Raw genomic sequence first — 20,549 nt, forward strand, 5'->3', positions numbered from 1 at the left:
CTGCACATCCCTGATAACTGCATTCAGAACCACACTGTATGTAACCCATGACCAACACCTGACATGAGACCCTCCATAGCCCTGTCAGCCTGTCCTGGCTGAGGCGCCCATACTTCTATCCAGTTAGGAATAGCATCAGCCACCTTGCTCCAGTCACAGAAAATAAAGCAAGGGCCGAACACACCAACTATCAGGTCCTCCTCTAAGAACAGACTAGAACTGTACAGAGGAAGCCTCTCCTCTAGATCTAATTAATGATCAAGCTCATGATTCACAGCCCAACTTCACACCCTGGATCTTCCTTGGTAATCAATCCTATGTAATAAAAGCCCAGTGAACAAACGGCAGAATGACCAGAACGACCAGTCGATTTGTCGCTAGGACACACACTGACCACCAGGGGGCAGACGCTCAACACAGGAGCTGCCCCCTGGTAGTCAGTGTGCTACCACAGTGGGAGCGCCAGTGGATTGACCGGGATGAGCAGCTGCTCCGGCTGCGAGGCTGCGAACCCGCTGCGAACCCGGGGCCGACAGCAGGAACCCAGGCTGCGACTGCCTCCTCACTCCAGGCTCCTCCTCCTTGCTCCCTGCCACCTCCTCCAGACACCGGCAGGCTCACAGAGTTGACCCTGGAGGCGGGTTCGTGGCTGCTGCAGGACTGAGGCATACTCCGCTGCCTCTCAGTGCTATTGTCCCTGGGTCCGGCCCAACCTGGTCCCCTGGAGAGGCAAGTGCTCTGGCTCCATGGAAGATGCCCGACCAGGGAGCAGCTGCTCAGAGTGCGGGTCCACAGCCAGGGGATGAGAGGCACTCCCACAGCGGGCCTACCCCTGCAGGCCACACCCCCCAACAGTGCACGAATTCTGTGCACCGGGCCTCTAGTATGGTATATTGATTAAAAATCCAAGCTCCACTCTTTACTAATCATGAGATAGAGGATAAGTCACTTATTTTCTAGCAAAGAATAACTCAGCCATAAATAAAGGGGAATATTTTTATTTATATACTGGCATGTACAGATTGAACTCACTGAACATAAATAGACTATGAAATGGAAACTGGTCACAGTCTGCAGACAGTATTGCTTTCTCCGCCCCCCCCCCTTTTTTTTAATTGAGGTATTATTGACATATAACATTATATGAGTTTCAAGTGTACAGGATAAAATTTGATATTTGTATGTATTGCAAAATAATCACCACAATAAGTCTAATTTAAATTCATCACCATACAGTTACAAATATTTTTATGATGATTTTTTAAGACTTACTTTTAGCAACTTTCAAATACTCAATACAGCATTATTAACTTGAGTCACTGTGGTGTCACATCCCCATGACTTATTTATTTTAAAACTCAAAGTCTGTACCTTTTGATCCCCTCACCCATTTCTCCCCCTTCTTGTCCCCAACCTCAAGCAACCACCAATCTGTTCTCTGTATCTATGAGCTCATTTGGGGGGCAGGGGGGTACTTTTTTAGATTCACATATAAGTGAGATGACACATATCTTTCTCTTATTTAACTTAAAATACTGCTCTTAAGGTCCATCATGTTGTCACAAATTGCAAGATTTCCTTCTTTTTTATGCCTAAATAATATTCCATTGTGTGCACAGTAATATGCATTATGATGTTTTGAGGAACAATGGACTGATCACAACAACAGTGGACCCATAAGCTCATAGTGGAGCTAAAAAAGTTCCTATCATCTGGGGAGTCATCCATCCTAACATTGTAGCACAATGCATTATCCACAGGTGTGTGGTGATGCTGGTGTAAACAAACTACTGTCATATAAAAGTGTATATAATATTGCACAGTACAAAATACTTGATAATGATAATAAATTATTGTTACTGGCTCATGTATTTATTATGCTATACTTTTATTGCTATTTTTGTAATCCTCACCTGAGAATATGTTTTTATTGATTTTAGAGAGAAACATGGATGTGGGAGAGAAATACTGATGGGTTGCCTCCTGTACCTGCCCCAACCAAGGATCAAACCTGCAACCTATGTATGTGCCCTGACCAGAAATTGAACCCACAACCCTTTTGGTGTATGGGACAACACGCTTTCTATGTATAAAAATAAGTTTGCTGCCCTAGCTGGCTTGGCTCAGTGGATAGAGTGTCAGCCTGTGGACTGAAGGGTCCTGGGTTCGATTCTGGCCGAGGGCACATGCCTGGGTTGCAGGCTCGATCCCCAGTGCGGGGGGCGGGGGGGTGCAGGAGGCAGCCGATCAGTGATTCTCTCTCATCATTGATGTTTCTATCTCTCTCTCCTTCTCCTTTCCTCTCTGAAATCAATAAAGAAATATATTTGTTAAAAAAATAAGTTTGCTGAAAAACAGTATGTGGAGTTACACTAGCAGCAGCCTAGCCTGTTGACTGTATCTCTTGATGTCATTTTCTCTTCTGCTTGATTTGGTCTCATATTGTTTCATGATTTTAGTGTAGCCTGACTGTACGGGAGAATAGCTAACTAGTATACCATCTAGGTTTGTGTAAGTATAATCAATGATGTTAACACAACAACGAAACTGCCTGACAATATATTTCTCAGAATGTATCCCCTTTGTTACGTGGCGCATGACTGTGCGTGTATGAGTGTATCACATTTTCTTTATCCACTCATCCATCAATGACACTTAAGTTGATTCCATGTCTTTGCTATTGTAAATAATGGTGCAATGAAGATGGAGGTACAGATAACTTTTCAAGTTCAAATATTCCTTTCCTTCAGATAAATAACCAGAAGTAAAATTGCTGCAGATGGTAGTTCCATTTTAAAATTTTTTGGAACTTTCATACTGTTTTCTATAATGGCTGCACCCATTTATATTCCCACCAACAGTATCCAAGTCTTCCCTTTTCACCACGTCCTTACCACTACGTTTTATTTCTTGTCTTTTTGATAGTAGGCATTCCAAGAGGCGTGAGGCGATGTCTCATTGTTTTGATTTGCATCTCCCTGATGATTAATGATGTTGAGCACCTTTTTATATCCCTGCTGGCCAACTGTCTATCTTCTTTGGGAATTGTTGCTTTTTCCTTTTCTTGAAAAGAGATGATTGGTCGGAGGCTATCCAGGAGGGCAGCTTGAACGGTCTGCTCTTGAGCAAGCTGTGGCAGTCATCAGGAAAAGTAATGTCAGTTACTTACACATTCTCTGAGAAAGCTTGTGGTTTCTGCTGTCTGTCACTGTGTAAGAACTGCCAGTTTTCCAGTGCTCCTCCATCTGAATACATCATGAATGCACCTTAGTGAAAGCACCGAGTTACAATTCTTCAGTCTCTTCTTGTGGTAGTATTTTGAATCTTCTGTGAAGCACCTTTCTAGATGTGTTAGAAATAGAAGAGCGTTATTGGGAGTAGTGCCTATGAAAGAGGGCACAGAAGTAGGTGAGGAAAGTCTTTAGATCATGATGTAGATCTGGTATCTGTGAAGGGAGGAAGGAGAAAGGATTGGGAAGCAAGAGTTTCAGACTATAGTGCAACTCTGAGAAAGTCTCAGCCACTCCAACAGAGAGCTCCAAAGACTCCTGCTTTGTTCAGACACTGGCTGGGCCTCCTTGGGGTGAAGATAGCAGCAGATTCCTGAGCTGGCACAGGTAGAACATGTTACCTGGGTGCATGCTTCATAGCAGACTTTCAGCAGCACAGCTCCAGAGCAACCACACCTTTTAGTCAAAACTCAGCTTCCTGAGGAGCTGTATCAGTTAATCAGAAGGTACTGTGATACTCCACAGGGTGTATCATTTTTGCATGTTTCTCTTTTATTATAGTGATATCATTAGGCCAAATGATACACCCTGTGGAGGTGTATGTGAAGGTACCTCACCAATTTTGCTGTATAACAAGCCAGTCTGAAATAGCGGCTTTTAAAAAATAAATATTTATTTCTCACACATTTGAGAGTTGACCCTGTTGATGTGATGATCTCAGCTAGATTTGTTCACATTCTAGGAACTGGATGGCTGTCATCTAATCTATAGCTGGTTCTCAAAAACACATGGTTTTGGTCAATGTCCTCCCATTATGTTGATGAGATGCCATAGGAACTTAACTCTTGTTTATATCAATTAACCTATAGTAAAATTAGCTTCATTATACATGGTTTTGTTTAAAGTTGCAGAACCTAGGGATGACGTTAGGTGAGGTCTTACTGTAGACTGGCCTCCTCTAGAGCAACTAGCGCTGGCTTCAGTGTCTCTCATCTTCCCGCAGGCTAGCCTGGAAGTGTCCTCCTCTCACTAATGTCAGAAGCACAAAAGAAAGCAAATGGAAATACACAAGGCCTCTTTCACTCTGTCTCATTCTATTGGCCAATGCAAGTCACAAGGTTGACCCCAGTGTTACGGGGCAGCCCATGATTGGAGGGCACTGAAAAGTTACATGAAAAAGGACAAAGATTAGGGAAGGTTGGAGGCCGGGAGCCTTCATTGCAAACCACGACAGAATCCAGAATGATCATGAAGGCTTTAGTAGTCTCTTTTTTCAATGTGAAATGTCTGCTAACAGTGACAGTACTGGATATCAGAAGCCAGAAGAAGGCAAGAAATATGAGAACATTCACAAATATCACAAGAATCATTTGAAAACCACATTATATCCAGTTTTCGCATTGGCCTAAGTCCAATCAGAAGGAAATGTCCCATCCTAGCTGGTTTGGCTCAGTGCATAGAGCACTGGCCTGAGGACTGAAGGGTCCCGGGTTCAGTTCCAGTCAAGGGCACATGCCTAGGTTGTGTACTCCATTCCCAATGGAGAGCGTGCGGGAGGCAGCCCATCAATGTTGTTCTCTCATCATTGAAGTTTCTCTCTCTCCCTTCCTCTCTGAAATCAATAAAAATACTTTTTTTAAAAGAAGAGGAAAATGTCCCATGAATCAGTTGGCCAACTTCAGATAAACGGCCTTTTTCTTAATTGACTATTCTAATTTTCCTAAAGCGTTTCTTTTTTTTTAGTTAAATAAACAAATTTATTTGTAAATTTAGTCAACATACATAATTTACCTAAAAACTTCAATGGAAGGATAAATTTTAAAAACCACTTGTAAGACCAGCTCTATAAAATGATTACCCCAGGACCGTATACCAGCATCTCTAATGAGATGTATTAGCTATTGTACAGATTCTGCCTTGGAGGACGCCCGCCCCCCCCCCCCCCCCCCGCCCCCCCGCCAAAAAAAATGAGAGCAATTTAATATCTAGAACCATTTTAAGCAACATTTTTACACTGGTCTCTTAGACTTCTTTACCTTGTGCTGCTTTATTTGCAGTTTGGATCAGGTGTTAGGGATAAATATGTTTGGAAACCTGTCTTAGTTTGGAAGCACCAATAAGGGCTAGAGATTCCGATTTAATGGTGAAATCTGGTTGAAAGCTATCCCTTTAAGCTGTTAACAAAATGTGAGCACCTCGGGGAAGGAATTCCCCTCACTGAGCTGTGGTTCTATGTGTGAGAACAACAATGCAGCCCATACACAGTTCTAAGGCCTGGTCTGAACTAATAAGTGAGGCCTGGTTCACAGTGAGACCTGTATGTCAGGAAGAGGCACAGGGGCCTTACAGTGCATCTCCCCAGAGTCCCAAGCTACCGCATAGGGATCTAAGGAGACAGTTCTTCCCTGACACAACATCAGAAAAAGCCACACCACACACACACCACACTCAGATTCCCCCCAGCATTGATCCTGAGAACTCTCAAATATCATCCACTGGCAAAGACCCCTGAACTCCCAGAGTCAATTCCAAAACACAGGGCTAAACTTGGCTTTGGCATCCCCCTTACCTTGTCAAACATACAATCAGTCCAATGACTGCTACTAGTACAATAACGCCAAGAGTAATCAAAGGAGCAGTAAGTCCCGAGGCATTTCCCATCTCAGATCCTGCAGAAAGAGGAGGCAAACGTTAAAAGGAAACCTACATGCAGGGGCCAAAGTGACCACACAACCACTGCTAAGATATCTGTGGTCGTGTGTCATTTTCCCGTCATAGATATAACCACCAATCCTCTGCCACACTTCTTGTCATTCCTATCACATGCATCAAATAGTGTTTAGCACCTGCCAGAAATACACGGCAATATGGACACCACCTACCACATATGTATGCCGTGCACATGTTCAAGCTTCCACACTACATCATCTTACATCACTATACACTGCTATATATCAAATATCTGTGTCCCCACAAAATTCATATGTTGAAAACCTAATACCCAAAATGATGGTATTAGAAGGTGGGGCTTTGGGGATATCATTACGTCATGAGGGAGGAGCCCTCGTGAATAATTAGTGCCCTTATATAAAAGACCCTAGAGAGATTCCCGTATCTCTATCGCCATGTGAGGATACAAGAAATCTGTGACCCAGAAGAAAGCCCTCACCCAGCGGCTTTTATTATATTTATTTATTATAGCAGCCACAAGTCACCAACACAAATCTATTATATTACATTGTATTGTATTGTATTGTATTGTATTATATTATATTATATTATATTATATTATATTATATTATATTATATTATACTAGAGGCCTGGAGCACAAAAATTTGTGCACTCGGGGGGGAGGGGGGTCCCCCAGCCCAGCCTGTGCCCTCTCGCAGTCTGGGACCCCTCGGGAGATAACGACCTGCTGACTTGGGCCTGCTCCCGGGTGGCAAAGGGCACGCCCAATCCCTAGGTGCAGCCCCTGGTCAGGCTCAGAGCAGGGCCGATTGGGGAGTTGGGGTGCCGCCCCCTGTCATGCACAGAGCAGGGCGGATTGGGAGGTTGCGATGCCGCCCTCAGTCACGCTCAGGGTAGAGCCGATTGGGGGGTTGGGGCACCACCCCCTGTCACACTCAAGGCAGGGTCGATGGGGAGGTTGCGGCACCACCCCCGTCATGCACAGAGCAGGGCCGATCAGAGGGTTGGGGCGCTCCCCCCTGTCACTCACAGAGCAGGGCCAATCAGGGGGTTGGGGCGCTTCCCCCGTCACTCACAGAGCAGGGCCCATCAGGGGGGTTAGGGCTCCGTAACCTGTCACACACAGAGCAGGGTCGATCAGGGGGTTGTGGAGCTCCCCCCTGTCATGCACAGAGCAGGGCCCATCAGGGGGTTGAGGAGCTCCCCCCTGTCATGCACAGAGCAGGGCCGATCAGGGGGTTGAGGAGCTCCCCCATGACACTCACAGAGCAGGGCCGATAGGGGAGTTGGAGCACGGCCCCCTGTCACACACAGAGCAGGGCGGATCAGGGGGTTGGGGTGCTGCGCCCTGTCACACTCAGGGCAGGGCGGATCAGGGGGTTGGGGTGCTGTGCCCTGTCACACTCAGGGCAGGGCCGATCAGGGGGTTGGGGTGCTGTGCCCTGTCACACTCAGGGCAGGGCCAATGGGGAGGTTATGGCTCTACCCTGTCACACACAGAGCAGGGCCCGTGGCGAGGTGGGGGCGGGGGTTGGGGCGCCGCACCCTGTCACACACAGAGCCACAGGGCAATCAGGGGATTGGGGAGTTCCCCCCTATCCGGCACAGAGCAGGGCTGATCAGGGGGTTGGGGCGCCTTCCCGATAGGGAGGTTGTGGCCCCACCCCCCTGTCACTCACAGAGCCCCAGGGCGATCAGGGGGTTTGGGCGCTGCCGCCTGTCACGCTGATACCAGTGCCGGGAGCCTCGCTGCTCCGCTGATCCCGGTGCTGGGAGGCATATTACCCTTTTACTATATAGGATAGAGGCTTGGTGCATGGGTGGGGGCCGGCTGGTTTGCCCTGAAGGGTATCCTGGATCAGGGTGGGGGTCCCCACTGGGGTGCCTGGCCAGCTTGGCTGAGGGGCTGAGGGCCATTTTCAGGCTGACGGGTGACTGAAGCTCCCAACCGCTCCTTTCTTTCTTTTTTTTTTTTTTATGCTGGGCCAGCTTTAGCTCTGAGGCCTCGGCTGCAGAAAGCCGGTTTCTGGCCTTTGTTTTTCCTTCTGTATTTGATACAATGTTGCGGTCAGGCTGGCTGAAGGCCGGCTGACTAAAAGCTGGTTTCTAGGGTTTTGTTTAGCTTCTATATTGGCAATATAGTTGCTTAGAGTTGCAGCTGAGAGGCTGGCAGCTGCAGGCACGGAACGTTGGAGTTCGCCGTCACTGGAGCAAGCAAGCCTCCCTGTTCGCTTCAGTGCATGGCTGCCGGCCGCCATCTTGGCTGACAGTTAATTTGCATAAGGATATGCTGATTAGCCAATGGGAAGGGTAGTGGTCGTATGCTAATTACCATGTTTCTCTTTTATTAATGTAGATTATACACACAAAGCATATTTCAATTCCAAATTTCACATGTCTCACACATATTCTACACACACGACACTCACACACATCCCTGGCCCTTGCTTCCAAAAACAATTCCTCTCTCCCTCCAGGACCACTCAAGGCCCCATCTGGCAAAATCAATCATCCCCTGCCTCCCTAACCCCTCTCAGCTCTAGGCAGATGCATTTGACCTGCAAGATCATCCCCAGCCAGGACCAGAGCCATGACCATGGAAACTAAGATATGAGCTCAATTAACCCAACCCACCAGCAGGGGGGAGGGGGGTCCTGTAGTGACCTGTATTATTTTAAGCTCAGGATCTAGTGTGCCTGGGGAAAGGCCTTGACATGTGCAGGACTCCCTACTATGGACTCCCCAGCTTGAGCTCAGAACTATTGACTTGACTTCTACCAGCCAACAGGTTGCAGTGGCCCTGGAGCCTGGCCAGAAGAGTTGCCAGTAGGGTTGGGTCTCTGGCCCCTGATAGACCCTTATCCTCAGGGGGCATGGACAGGATCCTATCCCCTTTCTCCTAGTAGCTGACAAGCTTCCCATTCCAGGTCATCCAGCCCATCCAGCTCCTTAAGCTGCCATAAGTTACCAGCAACCCTGAGGACGCTTGTCACCCCTCTCTAGCTATTAGGCGATCCACCCTGGCTTAGGGACCTAGTCTGGACTGCTGACTCTGGGGCTGAAGTAGGCCAAACAGAGCTTTCTCTCCTTCCCCATTGGCCCCCATTTTGGCCTCGACTAACTGGGAACCTGAGTGTTACGTTATACCCCCACAAAGTGAAGAGTAAGGTTAATGTTTAGAGGATGCTTACCTCTCCCAGACAGGGTGAAGTTCAACATCGTGGAGGTGGGCAGGGATATGTGACTTATCACACATTGGTAGGTGGTCATCACATTGTGCTCCAGAGAGTGGTTCAGCCTCAAACGGCTGGTGATGTTAAATGTGCTGTCCTCATTCTTGATGGCTGGACCATTGGTGATGCCTTCAGAAATCTCCTGGCCCTGGGGATTCTCCTGGGTATATATATACCATGTGATGTTAATGTCCTTTGGGTAGAACCCACTTGCCTTACACAAACTATATTGGTCGCCATCATCTTTCACTGTGGCTTGTTCTGGAAACAAGGTGCACTTTGGGGAAGCTGCCAGGGAAGAGAAGTCATGATTTGAGAGTAGGTTGGGACTAACTTATTAACAGTTCAAAGCCTAACTCATAGCAAGCCTTCAGGAAGGGTGAGTGAGGCGAATGAGATTCTGCTTAGCCTAAGTAATCTGGGGATGCTGATCCCAGTGCCAGGGTGACGCTGATAGACCATGATCCTGACTCTCACAGCCATTGTGTAAAGCAGAGTTTCTTATGCCTCTTGGTGTCATAGATACCTTTGAGAATCGGAGGAAAGCTCTGGCACACGGTTGTGGTAGAAACTGCTGTTCATTCTTCAATGACACATCCAAGTTAAAGCTACATCTCCCTTGCTGAAACCCGTTTGGCTCAGTGGATAGAGCGTCAGCCTGTGGACTTAACGGTCCCGGGTTCGATTCTGGTCAGGGGCATGTGCCTGAGTTGCCGGCACATCCCCAGTGGGAGATGTGCAGGGGGCGGCTGATCGATGTTTCTCTCTCATCGATGTTTCTAACTCTCTATCTCTCTCCCTTCCGCTCTGTAAAAGATCTATAAAATATATTTAAAAAAAAAAAAAAAAAACTACATCTCCCAACCTCCACTTCAGCTGGTGAACTCAGGGTCTACTAGTTCAGATAGAATCAGAAGTAGCGAGAGCAACCGCAAGGAAGTACTCTTAAGGAACAAGGGTATCTTAAAGAAAAGTACTATAGCCTTCTCTCCCTCTCCCCTTCTTCTTCCTGGAGAACAGCTGGAAGACCATGTCATGGTTCAAGATGGAGAAGCCATTTCCAAACACAAGGTGAAAGCTATATGTTGAGGATGCAAAAGTGGCAAGATAAAAGGACTTTGGGTCCCAGATGATCAAAGAACAGCCCTACCTGCCCAGGGTTGGCTCCATTTTTGGGAAAGAAAAATAAACTACCTTTTTAAAAGCCCCTGTTGCTCTGGCCAGTGTGGCTCAGTTGGGTGAGTGTCATCCCATGACCAAGAGGAGGCCGAATTGATTCTCAGTCAGGACACATGCCCTGGTTGCAGGCTCCATCTCCAGTAGGGAGTGTGCAGGAGGCAGCCAATCAATGTTTCTCAAACACCAATGTTTCTATCCCTCTCCATCTCCCTTCCTCTGTCTCTAACATCAAGAGAAACAAATTTTTAAATTAATTAATTTAATTAAAAATAATAAAAGTCCTTGCTGACTTCTGGTTTCCTCTCTGGCATGTAAAGAACTAGAAGTCATCACTCCTATCCTGAACTGAACAAACTGCAAATCAACAACTTCTCTTAGATCCATCAGAGAACTGAGGTGACAGGGCAAACCACAACCCTGAAAGCTAGAGAGACAAGCAGATTGAGAGAACCACAGACAAAATCATATTACCATAAGCAGAAGGTGCTGGAGTTATAACTGACAAATTGCTAAAGGGTGAAGGTGGATTAGCTGGAGGCCAGTCTTAGGAGGTTTTTCTGCGTTTTACCTACAGGAATCCCCCCCCCCCCCCCGCCCCCACCTCAGGTTCCCGCAGTTGCAAGAAAAATTCCCTCCTGTTTGGGGGAGAAGGGAGAGGAAAAGTAACCATTTAAAAATATGCCCAGTGCATTATCCATAACAAAGAATGCTCTAAAGCTAGAAGACTTTACCAGAGCCCTGCTGACCTGGAAGAATGGTGATTACTCCTTCAGCCCTCTATAACCTTCCTTTCTCACCCAGGAACACTTCTGAAGGTCATAGCCTAGGGGCTCAGGCCACTCAGAGAATGAGATTTAATATCAGATGCTAGACTGCTTCCCCTCCACACCACTTTACCACCACATCAACGGGGATCCCCTATAATGATAGTAGATTACAACTGAGAGAGCTGCAAGACACAAAATCTACATGAGGAGTTCATAGGGGAACTGAAAGAAAGCAGGGAAGGAGGAAACAAGACCCTAGAGGAAAACGGAAATCTCTGACACCTACAGCATGGTCTTAACATTAAACACAGCCCAGATCCTGGCCAAATGAACATAGACTCCCACCCTAGAAGCCTGATTACCTCAGTTCCTATTTCCTGATACGTAATATCTGGTTTTCAACAAAAAATTACAAGGCATGCTGAATAGTGCAAAAAAACAAAAGCATCAGAACCAGACTCAGGTATGACACAGATTTTGGAATAATCAGGTAGAAAATGCAAAATAACTATGATTAAAATGTTAAGAGCACTAATGAAAAAAGCAGACAACATGCAAGCACAGATGGATAATGTGAGCAGAGAGAGGGTCATTCTCTAAGAAAGACTCAAAAGTAAATGCTGGCCAAATCGGTTTGGCTCAGTGGATAGAGCGTCGGCCTGCGGACTGGGGGGTCCTGAGTTTGATTCTGGTCAAGGGCATGTACCTTGGTTGGGAGCAGATCCCTGGTGGGAGGTGTGCAGGGGGCAGCTGGTCGATGTTTCTCTATCATCGATGTTTCTGGCTCTCTGTCCCTCTCCCTTCCTCTCTTTAAAAAATCAATAAAAATATATATTTTTTTTAAAAAGTAAAATGCTTGAAACCAAAAACACTATAAAAGAAATGAGGAATGTCTTTGACATAATCATCAATAGACTTAACACTACCAAGGAGAGAATCAGCTAGCTTAAATATGTTTATATAAACTTCCCAAACTAAAATGCAAAGAGCAAAAAGAATTTGGGGGGGAGGGGGAGGAAGGAACCAGAAGGGAAAGAAATATCCAAAAACTGGACAGTTGCAAAAGTTGTAACGTACATGTAATAGGAATACAAAAAGAAGTAAAGAGAAGGAACAGAAGAAATCATTTAAAATATGATAGCTGAGAATTTTCCAAAATTAATGACAGACACCAAAGCATAGACATAGGAAGCTTAGAGAACACCAAGTAGTAAAACACCTTATCATATTGAAAATGCAGAAATATATATATATGTATATATAATACATAAATATATATTATATGTGTGTATAACTTACTCATAGAGTAACAAGGATAAGAATGACATTGGGAGGAAACCAAGATGGCGGCATAGGTAAACACGAGTTTGCTGCCTCGAACAGCCACTTCAAAAATGCAACTAAAAGACGGAATGGACATGACCCAGAACCACAGGAAGGCTGGCTGAGGAGAGATTCTTCAACTAGAAGGAAAGAGAACAGCATACCGAGGCTCAGAGGAGGTGCAGTGTGAAAAATACAAAGGTACGGAGGTGCGCATGGAGCGAGCTGGTGGCTGAGAGCACGGTTGTCGTTTTCAATCCGGAGGGAGTCTCAGACTCTGAGCTCCAGGTCCGGGCGAGTCTCTAGGGACTCAGACTCAAACGGGAGAAGCGGGACTGTCTGGCATGGGTCGGAACACGAGGGCAGCTTTCTCTCTGAGGTTTGCAGCGGTTGCTGGGATTCTGAGAAGTAGAGCCTCTGGGAACGGGACTGAGAGCAGCCATAACTGCTCCCTCCGCCTGCCCTGTTGATTCCGTGCGACCCGCCCCGCCCAAACCCTGCATAGAGCCATTTCCCGGATAGCCTCAGGCAAAGGCTAGATTAGCACCTCTCCAGAGGACAGAAGTTTTCCCACAGCCAGTTGGCCTGGAGGTCAAATCCCCCTGGTATTAACTACAACAATCAAGGCTTAACTACAACAAGACTGTGCACAAAGACCACTAAGGGGTGCACCAAGAAAGCGTAAAAAATCCAGAGACAAAGAAACAGGACAAAACTATCAAGGGAGGATATTGAGTTCAGAACCACACTTTTAAGGTCTCTCAAGAACTGTCTAAAAGCCCTGATAAACTTATTGAGATCTACAAGAAATCTAATGAGACCCTCGATGCTGTGATAAAGAACCAACTAGAAATTAAGCATACACGGACTGAAATAAAGAATATTATACAGACTCCCAACAGCAGACCAGAGGAGCACAAGAATCAAGTCAACGATTTGAAATGCGAAGAAGCAAAAAACACCCAACCGGAAAAGCAAAATGAAAAAAGAACCCGAAAATACGAAGATAGTGTAAGGAGCCTCTGGGACAGCTTCAAACGTACCAACATCAGAATTATAGGGGTGCCAGAAGATGAGAGAGAGCAAGATATTGAAAACCTATTTGAAGAAATAATGACAGAAAACTTCCCCCACCTGGTGAAAGAAATAGACTTACAGGTCCAGGAAGCGCAGAGAACCCCAAACAAAAGGAATCCAAAGAGGACCACACCAAGACACATCATAATTAAAATGCCAAGAGCAAAAGACAAAGAGAGAATCTTAAAAGCAGCAAGAGAAAGACAGTCAGTTACCTACAAGGGAGTACCCATACGACTGTCAGCTGATTTCTCAACAGAAACTTTGCAGGCCAGAAGGGAGTGGCAAGAAATATTCAAAGTGATGAATGCCAAGAACCTACAACCAAGATTACTTTACCCAGCAAAGCTATCATTCAGAATTGAAGGTCAGATAAAGACCTTCACAGATAAGAAAAAGCTAAAGGAGTTCATCACCACCAAACCAGTATTATATGAAATGCTGAAAGGTATTCTTTAAGAAGAGGAAGAAGAAGAAAAAGGTAAAGATACAAATTATGAACAACAAATACACATCTATCAACAAGTGAATCTAAAAATCAAGTGAATAAATAATCTGATGAACAGTATGAACTGGTGATTTTAATAGAATCAGGGACATAGAAAGGGAATGGACTATTCTTGCAGGGGGAAAGGGATGTGGGGGTGAGGGAAGAGATTGGACAATAATCGTGCACCTATGGATGAGGACAGTGGCGGGGGGAATGAGGGCGGAAGGTGGGGTGGGAACTAGGGGGAGGGGAGTTATGGTGGGAAAAAAGAGTAACTAATGTAATAATCTGAACAATAAAGATTTAATTGAAAAAAAAAATTCAACATGAAAAAAAAAAAAAAGACAGAACAGACATCATCCAGAACCACAGGAAGGCTGGCTGAGTGGAAATTCTACAACTAGAAGGAAAGAGAAAAACATACCGAGACTCAGAGGAGGTGTGGTCGGAAATAAAATACAAAGGTGCAGAGGTGCATGCGGAGAGGGCTGGCGGCTGAGGACACAATTGTCTTTTTCAATTGGGAGGGAGTCTCAAGCTCTGAGCTCCAGTTCCAGGCGAGTCTCTGAGGAGAAACTGGACTGTCTGGCATCAGTCGGAACTCGAGGGCAGCTTTCTCTGGGAGGCACTTGCAGTGATTGCCGGGGACTCTAAGGGAAGGGCTGAGAGCAGCCATACTGTTCGCTCCACCTGCCCTGTTGAGCCCCTGGGACCCCGCCCCACCCAAGCCTGCAGGGAGGCTTTTGCATATGAAAGGCAGGGAGGCTTTTGCATATGAAAGGCCAGGCACTTTGTAATCTGAAAATTACTTAACAAACTGCAGCTGTGCCAAGGCCCCAGGGCAACTTGCATTGCTTTACAGCTGGCTTCTGCTGGGTAGCCTCAGGCAGAGGCTAGATTAGCACCTCCTTAGATCCAAGAGCCAGGGTACCCAGTGGTCAGAGTGGGACCATCCAATTACAGCTCAGATCCATAAGGAACACACTCAGGGGGCAGACTCAGTGAGCACCAAAGCCCCACTGAAGCAAGTCTTGCCCCAGAAGGGTGTCTTCAGAACAGAAGTTCTCCCACCGTAGACACAGCTGATTCTCACAGCCAATTGGCCTGGAGGTCAATCCCTCCCAGTGTTACCTACAACAATCAAGGCTTAACTACAACAAGACTGTGCACAAAGCCCACACGGGCGTGCACCAAGAGTGTCTACCTCAGGTAATTGGGGAGGCTGAGCCACTGGGCGCTATAGGACACTTAGCACAGAAAGCCACTCTATCAACACAGCGAAGCATAAAAAAATGCGGAGACAAAGAAACAGGACACAAATGACAGAAATGGAGGAAAGCAAACTACTGGATATAGAGTTCAAAACCACACTTTTAAGGTTTCTCAAGAATGTTCTAGAAATCGCTGATAAACTTAATGAGACCCTCAAGAAATCTAGTGAGACCCTTGATGTTATGATAAAGGACCAACTAGAAATTAAGCATACACTGACTGAAATAAAGAATAGTATACAGACTGCCAACAGCAGACCAGAGGATCACAATAATCAAGTCAAAGATTTGAAATACGAAGAGGCAAAAAACACCCAACCAGAAAAGCAAAATGAAAAAAGAACCCAAAAATACGAAGATAGTATAAGGAGCCTCTGGGACAGCTTCAAGCATACTAACATCTGAATTATAGGGGTGCCAGAAGAAGAGAGAGAGCAAGATATTGAAAACCTATTTGAAGAAATAATGACAGAACTTCCCCCACCTGGTGAAAGAAATAGACTTACAAGTCTAGGAAGCGCAGAGAACCCCAAACAAAAGGAATCCAAAGAGGACCACACCAAGACACATCATAATTAAAATGCCAAGAGCAAAAGACAAAGAGAGAATCTTAAAAGCAGCAAGAGAAAGAAACTCAGTTACCTACAAGGGAGTGCCCATACGACTGTCAGCTGATTTCTCAACAGAAACTTTGCAGGCCAGAAGGGAGTGGCAAGAAATATTCAAAGTGATGAATACCAAGAACCTACAACCAAGGTTACTCTACCCAGCAAAGCTATCATTCAGAATTGAAGGTCAGATAAAGCGCTTCACAGATAAGGAAAAGCTAAAGGGGTTCATCACCACTAAACCAGTATTATATGAAATGCTGAAAGGTATCCTTTAAGAAGAGGAAGAAGAAGAAAAAGGTAAAGATACAAATTATGAACAACAAATACACATCTATCAACAAGTGAATCTAAAAATCAAGTGAATAAATAATCTGATGAACAGAATGAACTGGTGATTATAATAGAATCAGGGGCATAGAAAGGGAATGGACTGACTATTCTTGGGGGGAAAGGGGAGTGGGGGATACAGGAAGAGACTGGACAAAAATCGTGCACCTATGAATGAGGACAGTGGTCGGGGGTGAGGGCGGAGGGTGGGAGGGAAACCGGGTGGAGGGGAGCTATGGGGGGGAAAAAGAGGAACAACTGTAGTAATCTGAACAATAAAGATTTAATTTAAAAAAATAATAAAAGAAACAACAACAACAACAAAAAGTGAAGTATAAATACTTTCTCAAACAAAACCGAGGAAATATGTCACCAATAGACCTGCCTTGCAAAATATTAGAAAGTTGTCAGAGAGAAGGAAAAGGATATGGGTCAGAAACTAGAATCAGAGAAGACATAAATGAAGGTAAATTAAAACCTTTTCTTATGCTTAATTGATCTAATACATAATTGTTGATTTTAAATAATAGCAACAATGCATTGGTGATTATAGCATATGGGTATGTGAATGACAGAATGTTATAAGAGATGGGAAGGGAGAACTGGAAATAAAATATCTGTACCACTGATAACAATGATGCAGTACAGTGTTCTTTCAACTTAGATTAGTTGTACAAGTACATTGCAATCACTAACAAATTTTAAAGAAGCATAACGGAGCCGGGCTGGTGTGCTACATGGCTAGAGCATTGGTCCTTGCACCAAAGGGCCACAGGCCCTATTTCCAGCCAATGAATGGCAGGTACCTGGGTGACAGGTTCAGCCCCTGGCCCCAGTCTGGGTGCATGGGAGAGGCAACCAATCAATGTCTTCCTCACATCGATGTCTCTCTCTGCCTCTCTCTCCCACCTTCCCCTCTCCATCCCTTCCACTCTCTCAAAAAACAAAACAAAACAAAAAAAATCAATGGAAAAAAATATCCTCAGCTGAGGATTAGCAACAACAATAACAAAAAATAAAGGGATTTATATACCATACTAATGCTAATCTAAAGAAAACTGGAATAGCTCTAAGAATTTCAAAGTAGCCTTTAGAACAAGAAAAGTTATCAGGGATATTAGGTCAAAACTAAGGCTATCTGAATAAACTATGGACATTAATTAATAAAAATGTATCAATATTGGTTTATTGATTTTAAACAATATACCATACTAATGCAAGAGGTTAAAAATAGAGAAAGCGGTATGTGCACAGATGGGAGTCATAAAGAAACTACTATCTTTGCAATTTTTGCTGTAAATCTAAAACTGTTCTAAAAAATAAAGTCTATTACTTTTTTAAAAAATTTTTTAGGCTTTCTCGGTTGCGGAGGAAATGAATCCTAATACGCTTTCCCATCCCCCTAATTAATATGTACAAAACATTCAAAGTCTTACGTACAATTTTGAAGGGCTCATAGACATTGTCCCCATTATAGGCTGCATTGTGGCCCCACCCTCAAATTCATGTTGAAGCGCTAAGCCCATTCTCTTAGACTGTGACCGTATTTGGAAATAGGGGTTTTTTTTAAACTCGGGACCCGTTGGTCCACAGGCCCACACTCTATCCGGCTAGGGCTGGTGACAGGGTTTTTATAGAGGTACTATTGCATCTATTTAGAGAAAAGGACACTGAGGTTCAGCCTGGTTAATAACTTGCTTTAAGTTGTCCAGACGTAAACCCGTGTCTATCCAACTCGAAGGCCCATGCCCAAACTCCTCTACTTGGCAGGGCCATATCTCTACCCCAAGCCCCATCACCATGGGAACCACAGGACACTGCCTCAGGCACTCACCCAAAACCTTTAGATAGACTGTTCCCTGGGCCTTCTTGGGGGTGACCACCACCTTACATCGGTACTCTCCTGTGTCCGTCAGCTGGACTCCAGGAAGGTGCAGTGAGGCGTCCCCCTTCTCTAGCGCCTTTGAAGACACGCTGGCTCCAGATCTGGATACTTCTTTAGGATTAGGGTCTCCATACATTTTAAACACCTTTTCCTCATGCGTCTGATTCTTCTGATACCAGGTAACACCCATAATCGTGATGTTCAGGGGTGTGGAACCAAGGACCTTGCAGGAGATGGTGACATTGTCATTCAGAAACACAGTCTGAGTCTTCCTTTCCATCTCCACTATCAAATCTGTGGAAAGAAGAAAATTCAGTTATGGGAGAACCTTGAAAAAAAACTTGGGCCTTGTACTCTCAGACACTTTACCTTGTAAATAAAAACAAATTCCTTGCCCAGTAGGGGGCGTGCAGCAGGCAGCCGATCAATGAGCCTCTGGTCATTAATATTTCTCTCTCCCTCTCCCTTCCTGTCTGAAATCATTAAAAAGATATATCTTTTTAAAAAGAGCTTACTAGGTAGCAGGCACTCTGCCTGACCCTTTATAAAAAACAAAACACAAAAACAAATTCCTTTGCGGGGGCGGGGGGGGGGGGGAGGGGTGCGGGGCGGGGGGGGGGGGGGCGGTCTCAGGTACAGAGGCCCTTAGTTCATGGCCCCTCCTTAATCCGCATAAGATCCTCCAACTTTGTTCTTCCTTTTCAATATTCTTTTGATTATTCTGGTGTCTTGCAATTTCTTAGAAATTTTCAAATCCGTTTAATTGATTCCTACAATTCCACAAAGGAAAGCTTAGAACACACTGTACGCGGGTAGCTTTCATCAGGCGCTAACAGGTGGCGCGTGGCGCGGGCCATTTTTGCTAATTTTTTTGCGCAAATGGCAACGTTCAGTAAAATTATGATAACTTTAGTTTACGTATTTATACGTTACCCGCATTCTACTGCTAGTCTATAAAAAAAAAAAGTATTTTAAGACGGCTCCCGCGGAGGACGCGCAATTCACGCGAGCCGACTTAACTCGTTTCCCGCAACCCAAGTTTAGAGTTGGGGACTGTTAAGGTACAGGTGGCCTAGGACCTAGGGCGGGGCCCCCGAAGGACCAGGGGGAGTCTGCCTAGCGCCACCCCCCCCACCCCACGTCACCTCACCCCACCTCACCCCCCCACCTCACCCCACCCCCACATTACGCCCACCTCACCCCACCCCTACATCACGCCCACCTCACCCCACCCCCACATCACGCCCACCTCACCCCACCCCCACGTGACCCCCCACCTCACCCCACCTCACCCCACCTCCCCACCTCACCCACCTTACCTGCGGTGGACACCCAGCACCACAGAACCAGGAGCGGCCACAGAAAGCCACGCGGGAAGCCTGCCGCCGCCGCCGACACCGGGACAGCCATGCCTGCGGGGGACCAGCGGGCCCGGCCGGGGTCCGCCTGGAGCCGCCGAGTTTCCGTCTGGAAAGAGGAGTCCTGGGTCGGAAAGCGCAGTCCGCAAAACCGCCTCTTGGGGCCGTCACTTGCTCGGTACTAGATGGCCTCTCTGCGCCTTCTCACCCTCCTGCCACTTCTTCAGCCCGATTTACCGTAAGACAACTGGGCGTGCCACTGGCCCGGGCAGCCTCGGTTATCAGCCCCGGAACCTTGCGCGTCCCCGCGAGTGATCCTGCTCCACCAGCAGCCTCAAGGAGTCAGCCTCCAATTCCCCGGGCCCCCCTCTTCCAGAACCTTCACGGAGTGCTGGAGGCAGAAGGGGCGGCAGCGGCAGCGGCAGCGGCGCCTCCCAGTCAGGACTCCTCGCGAACTTCAGGGAGAGAAGCCGGGAGTCGCCTTGAACCTGAAGCGCCGCCCCGTCCCCTCCTTCCGCCTCCAGCACTCGCGTGAGGGTGCGGGAGAGGATCTGGGTGATGCCCAGCAAACCGCTCCACTGGGCAGGGTCTTGTGACCGGGTAGTCCCGGCTGCCGTGAAGTTAGGGGCGGTAAATAGATTTTGTCTAAAATACAAACCGCAAAGGAAATTCTGAGGTCAGGTTTCACATCGCACATAACTAAGTTCTGCAGGAAAATTGCAAAACTACTAGGCTCCCAGTGATGGCGAACCTTTTGAGCTCGGCGTGTGGGCATTTTGAAAAACCCTCACTTAACTCTGGTGCCGTGTCACATAGAAATTTTTTGATATTTGCAACCATAGTAAAACAAAGATTTATATTTTGATATTTATTTTCTATATTTAAATGCCATTGAACAAAGAAAAATCTATCAAAAAAATGAGTTCTCTGAAACGCGTGTCATAGGTTCGCCATCACTGATTCTACTAGAGAGTATCCCGCGGTCCTGCGGTGGCGCGCTCCCCGCCCTGGTTCCTCAGCACTCCGGCCGGCTGGAGCCCACCCAGAAAAGCCTTTACCCTACAGTTTTCACCAAGGCAGGCAGGTTTTGTAGACATAACAAGTGC

General features: G+C 46.1%; 1 protein-coding gene across 1 annotated transcript; it reads right to left on the reverse strand.

Moving 5' to 3' along the window:
* Positions 1 to 1,016: 1,016 nt before the first annotated feature.
* Positions 1,017 to 19,495, reverse strand: NCR3LG1 (natural killer cell cytotoxicity receptor 3 ligand 1). The gene is made up of 5 exons (XM_070426989.1): positions 19,405 to 19,495; positions 18,035 to 18,379; positions 9,114 to 9,443; positions 5,800 to 5,899; positions 1,017 to 3,342 (listed from the first exon to the last, which is right to left on the reverse strand). The coding sequence occupies exons 1-5, from the start codon at positions 19,493 to 19,495 to the stop codon at positions 3,285 to 3,287; spliced, it is 924 nt and encodes a 307-aa protein (XP_070283090.1). The 3' UTR covers positions 1,017 to 3,284.
* Positions 19,496 to 20,549: the final 1,054 nt, after the last annotated feature.

Source organism: Myotis yumanensis, unplaced genomic scaffold (genome assembly GCF_028538775.1).
Source record: "Myotis yumanensis isolate MYYU_CA2020_CCGP unplaced genomic scaffold, mMyoYum1.0.hap1 SCAF_10, whole genome shotgun sequence".
Taxonomy (NCBI): domain Eukaryota; kingdom Metazoa; phylum Chordata; class Mammalia; order Chiroptera; family Vespertilionidae; genus Myotis; species Myotis yumanensis.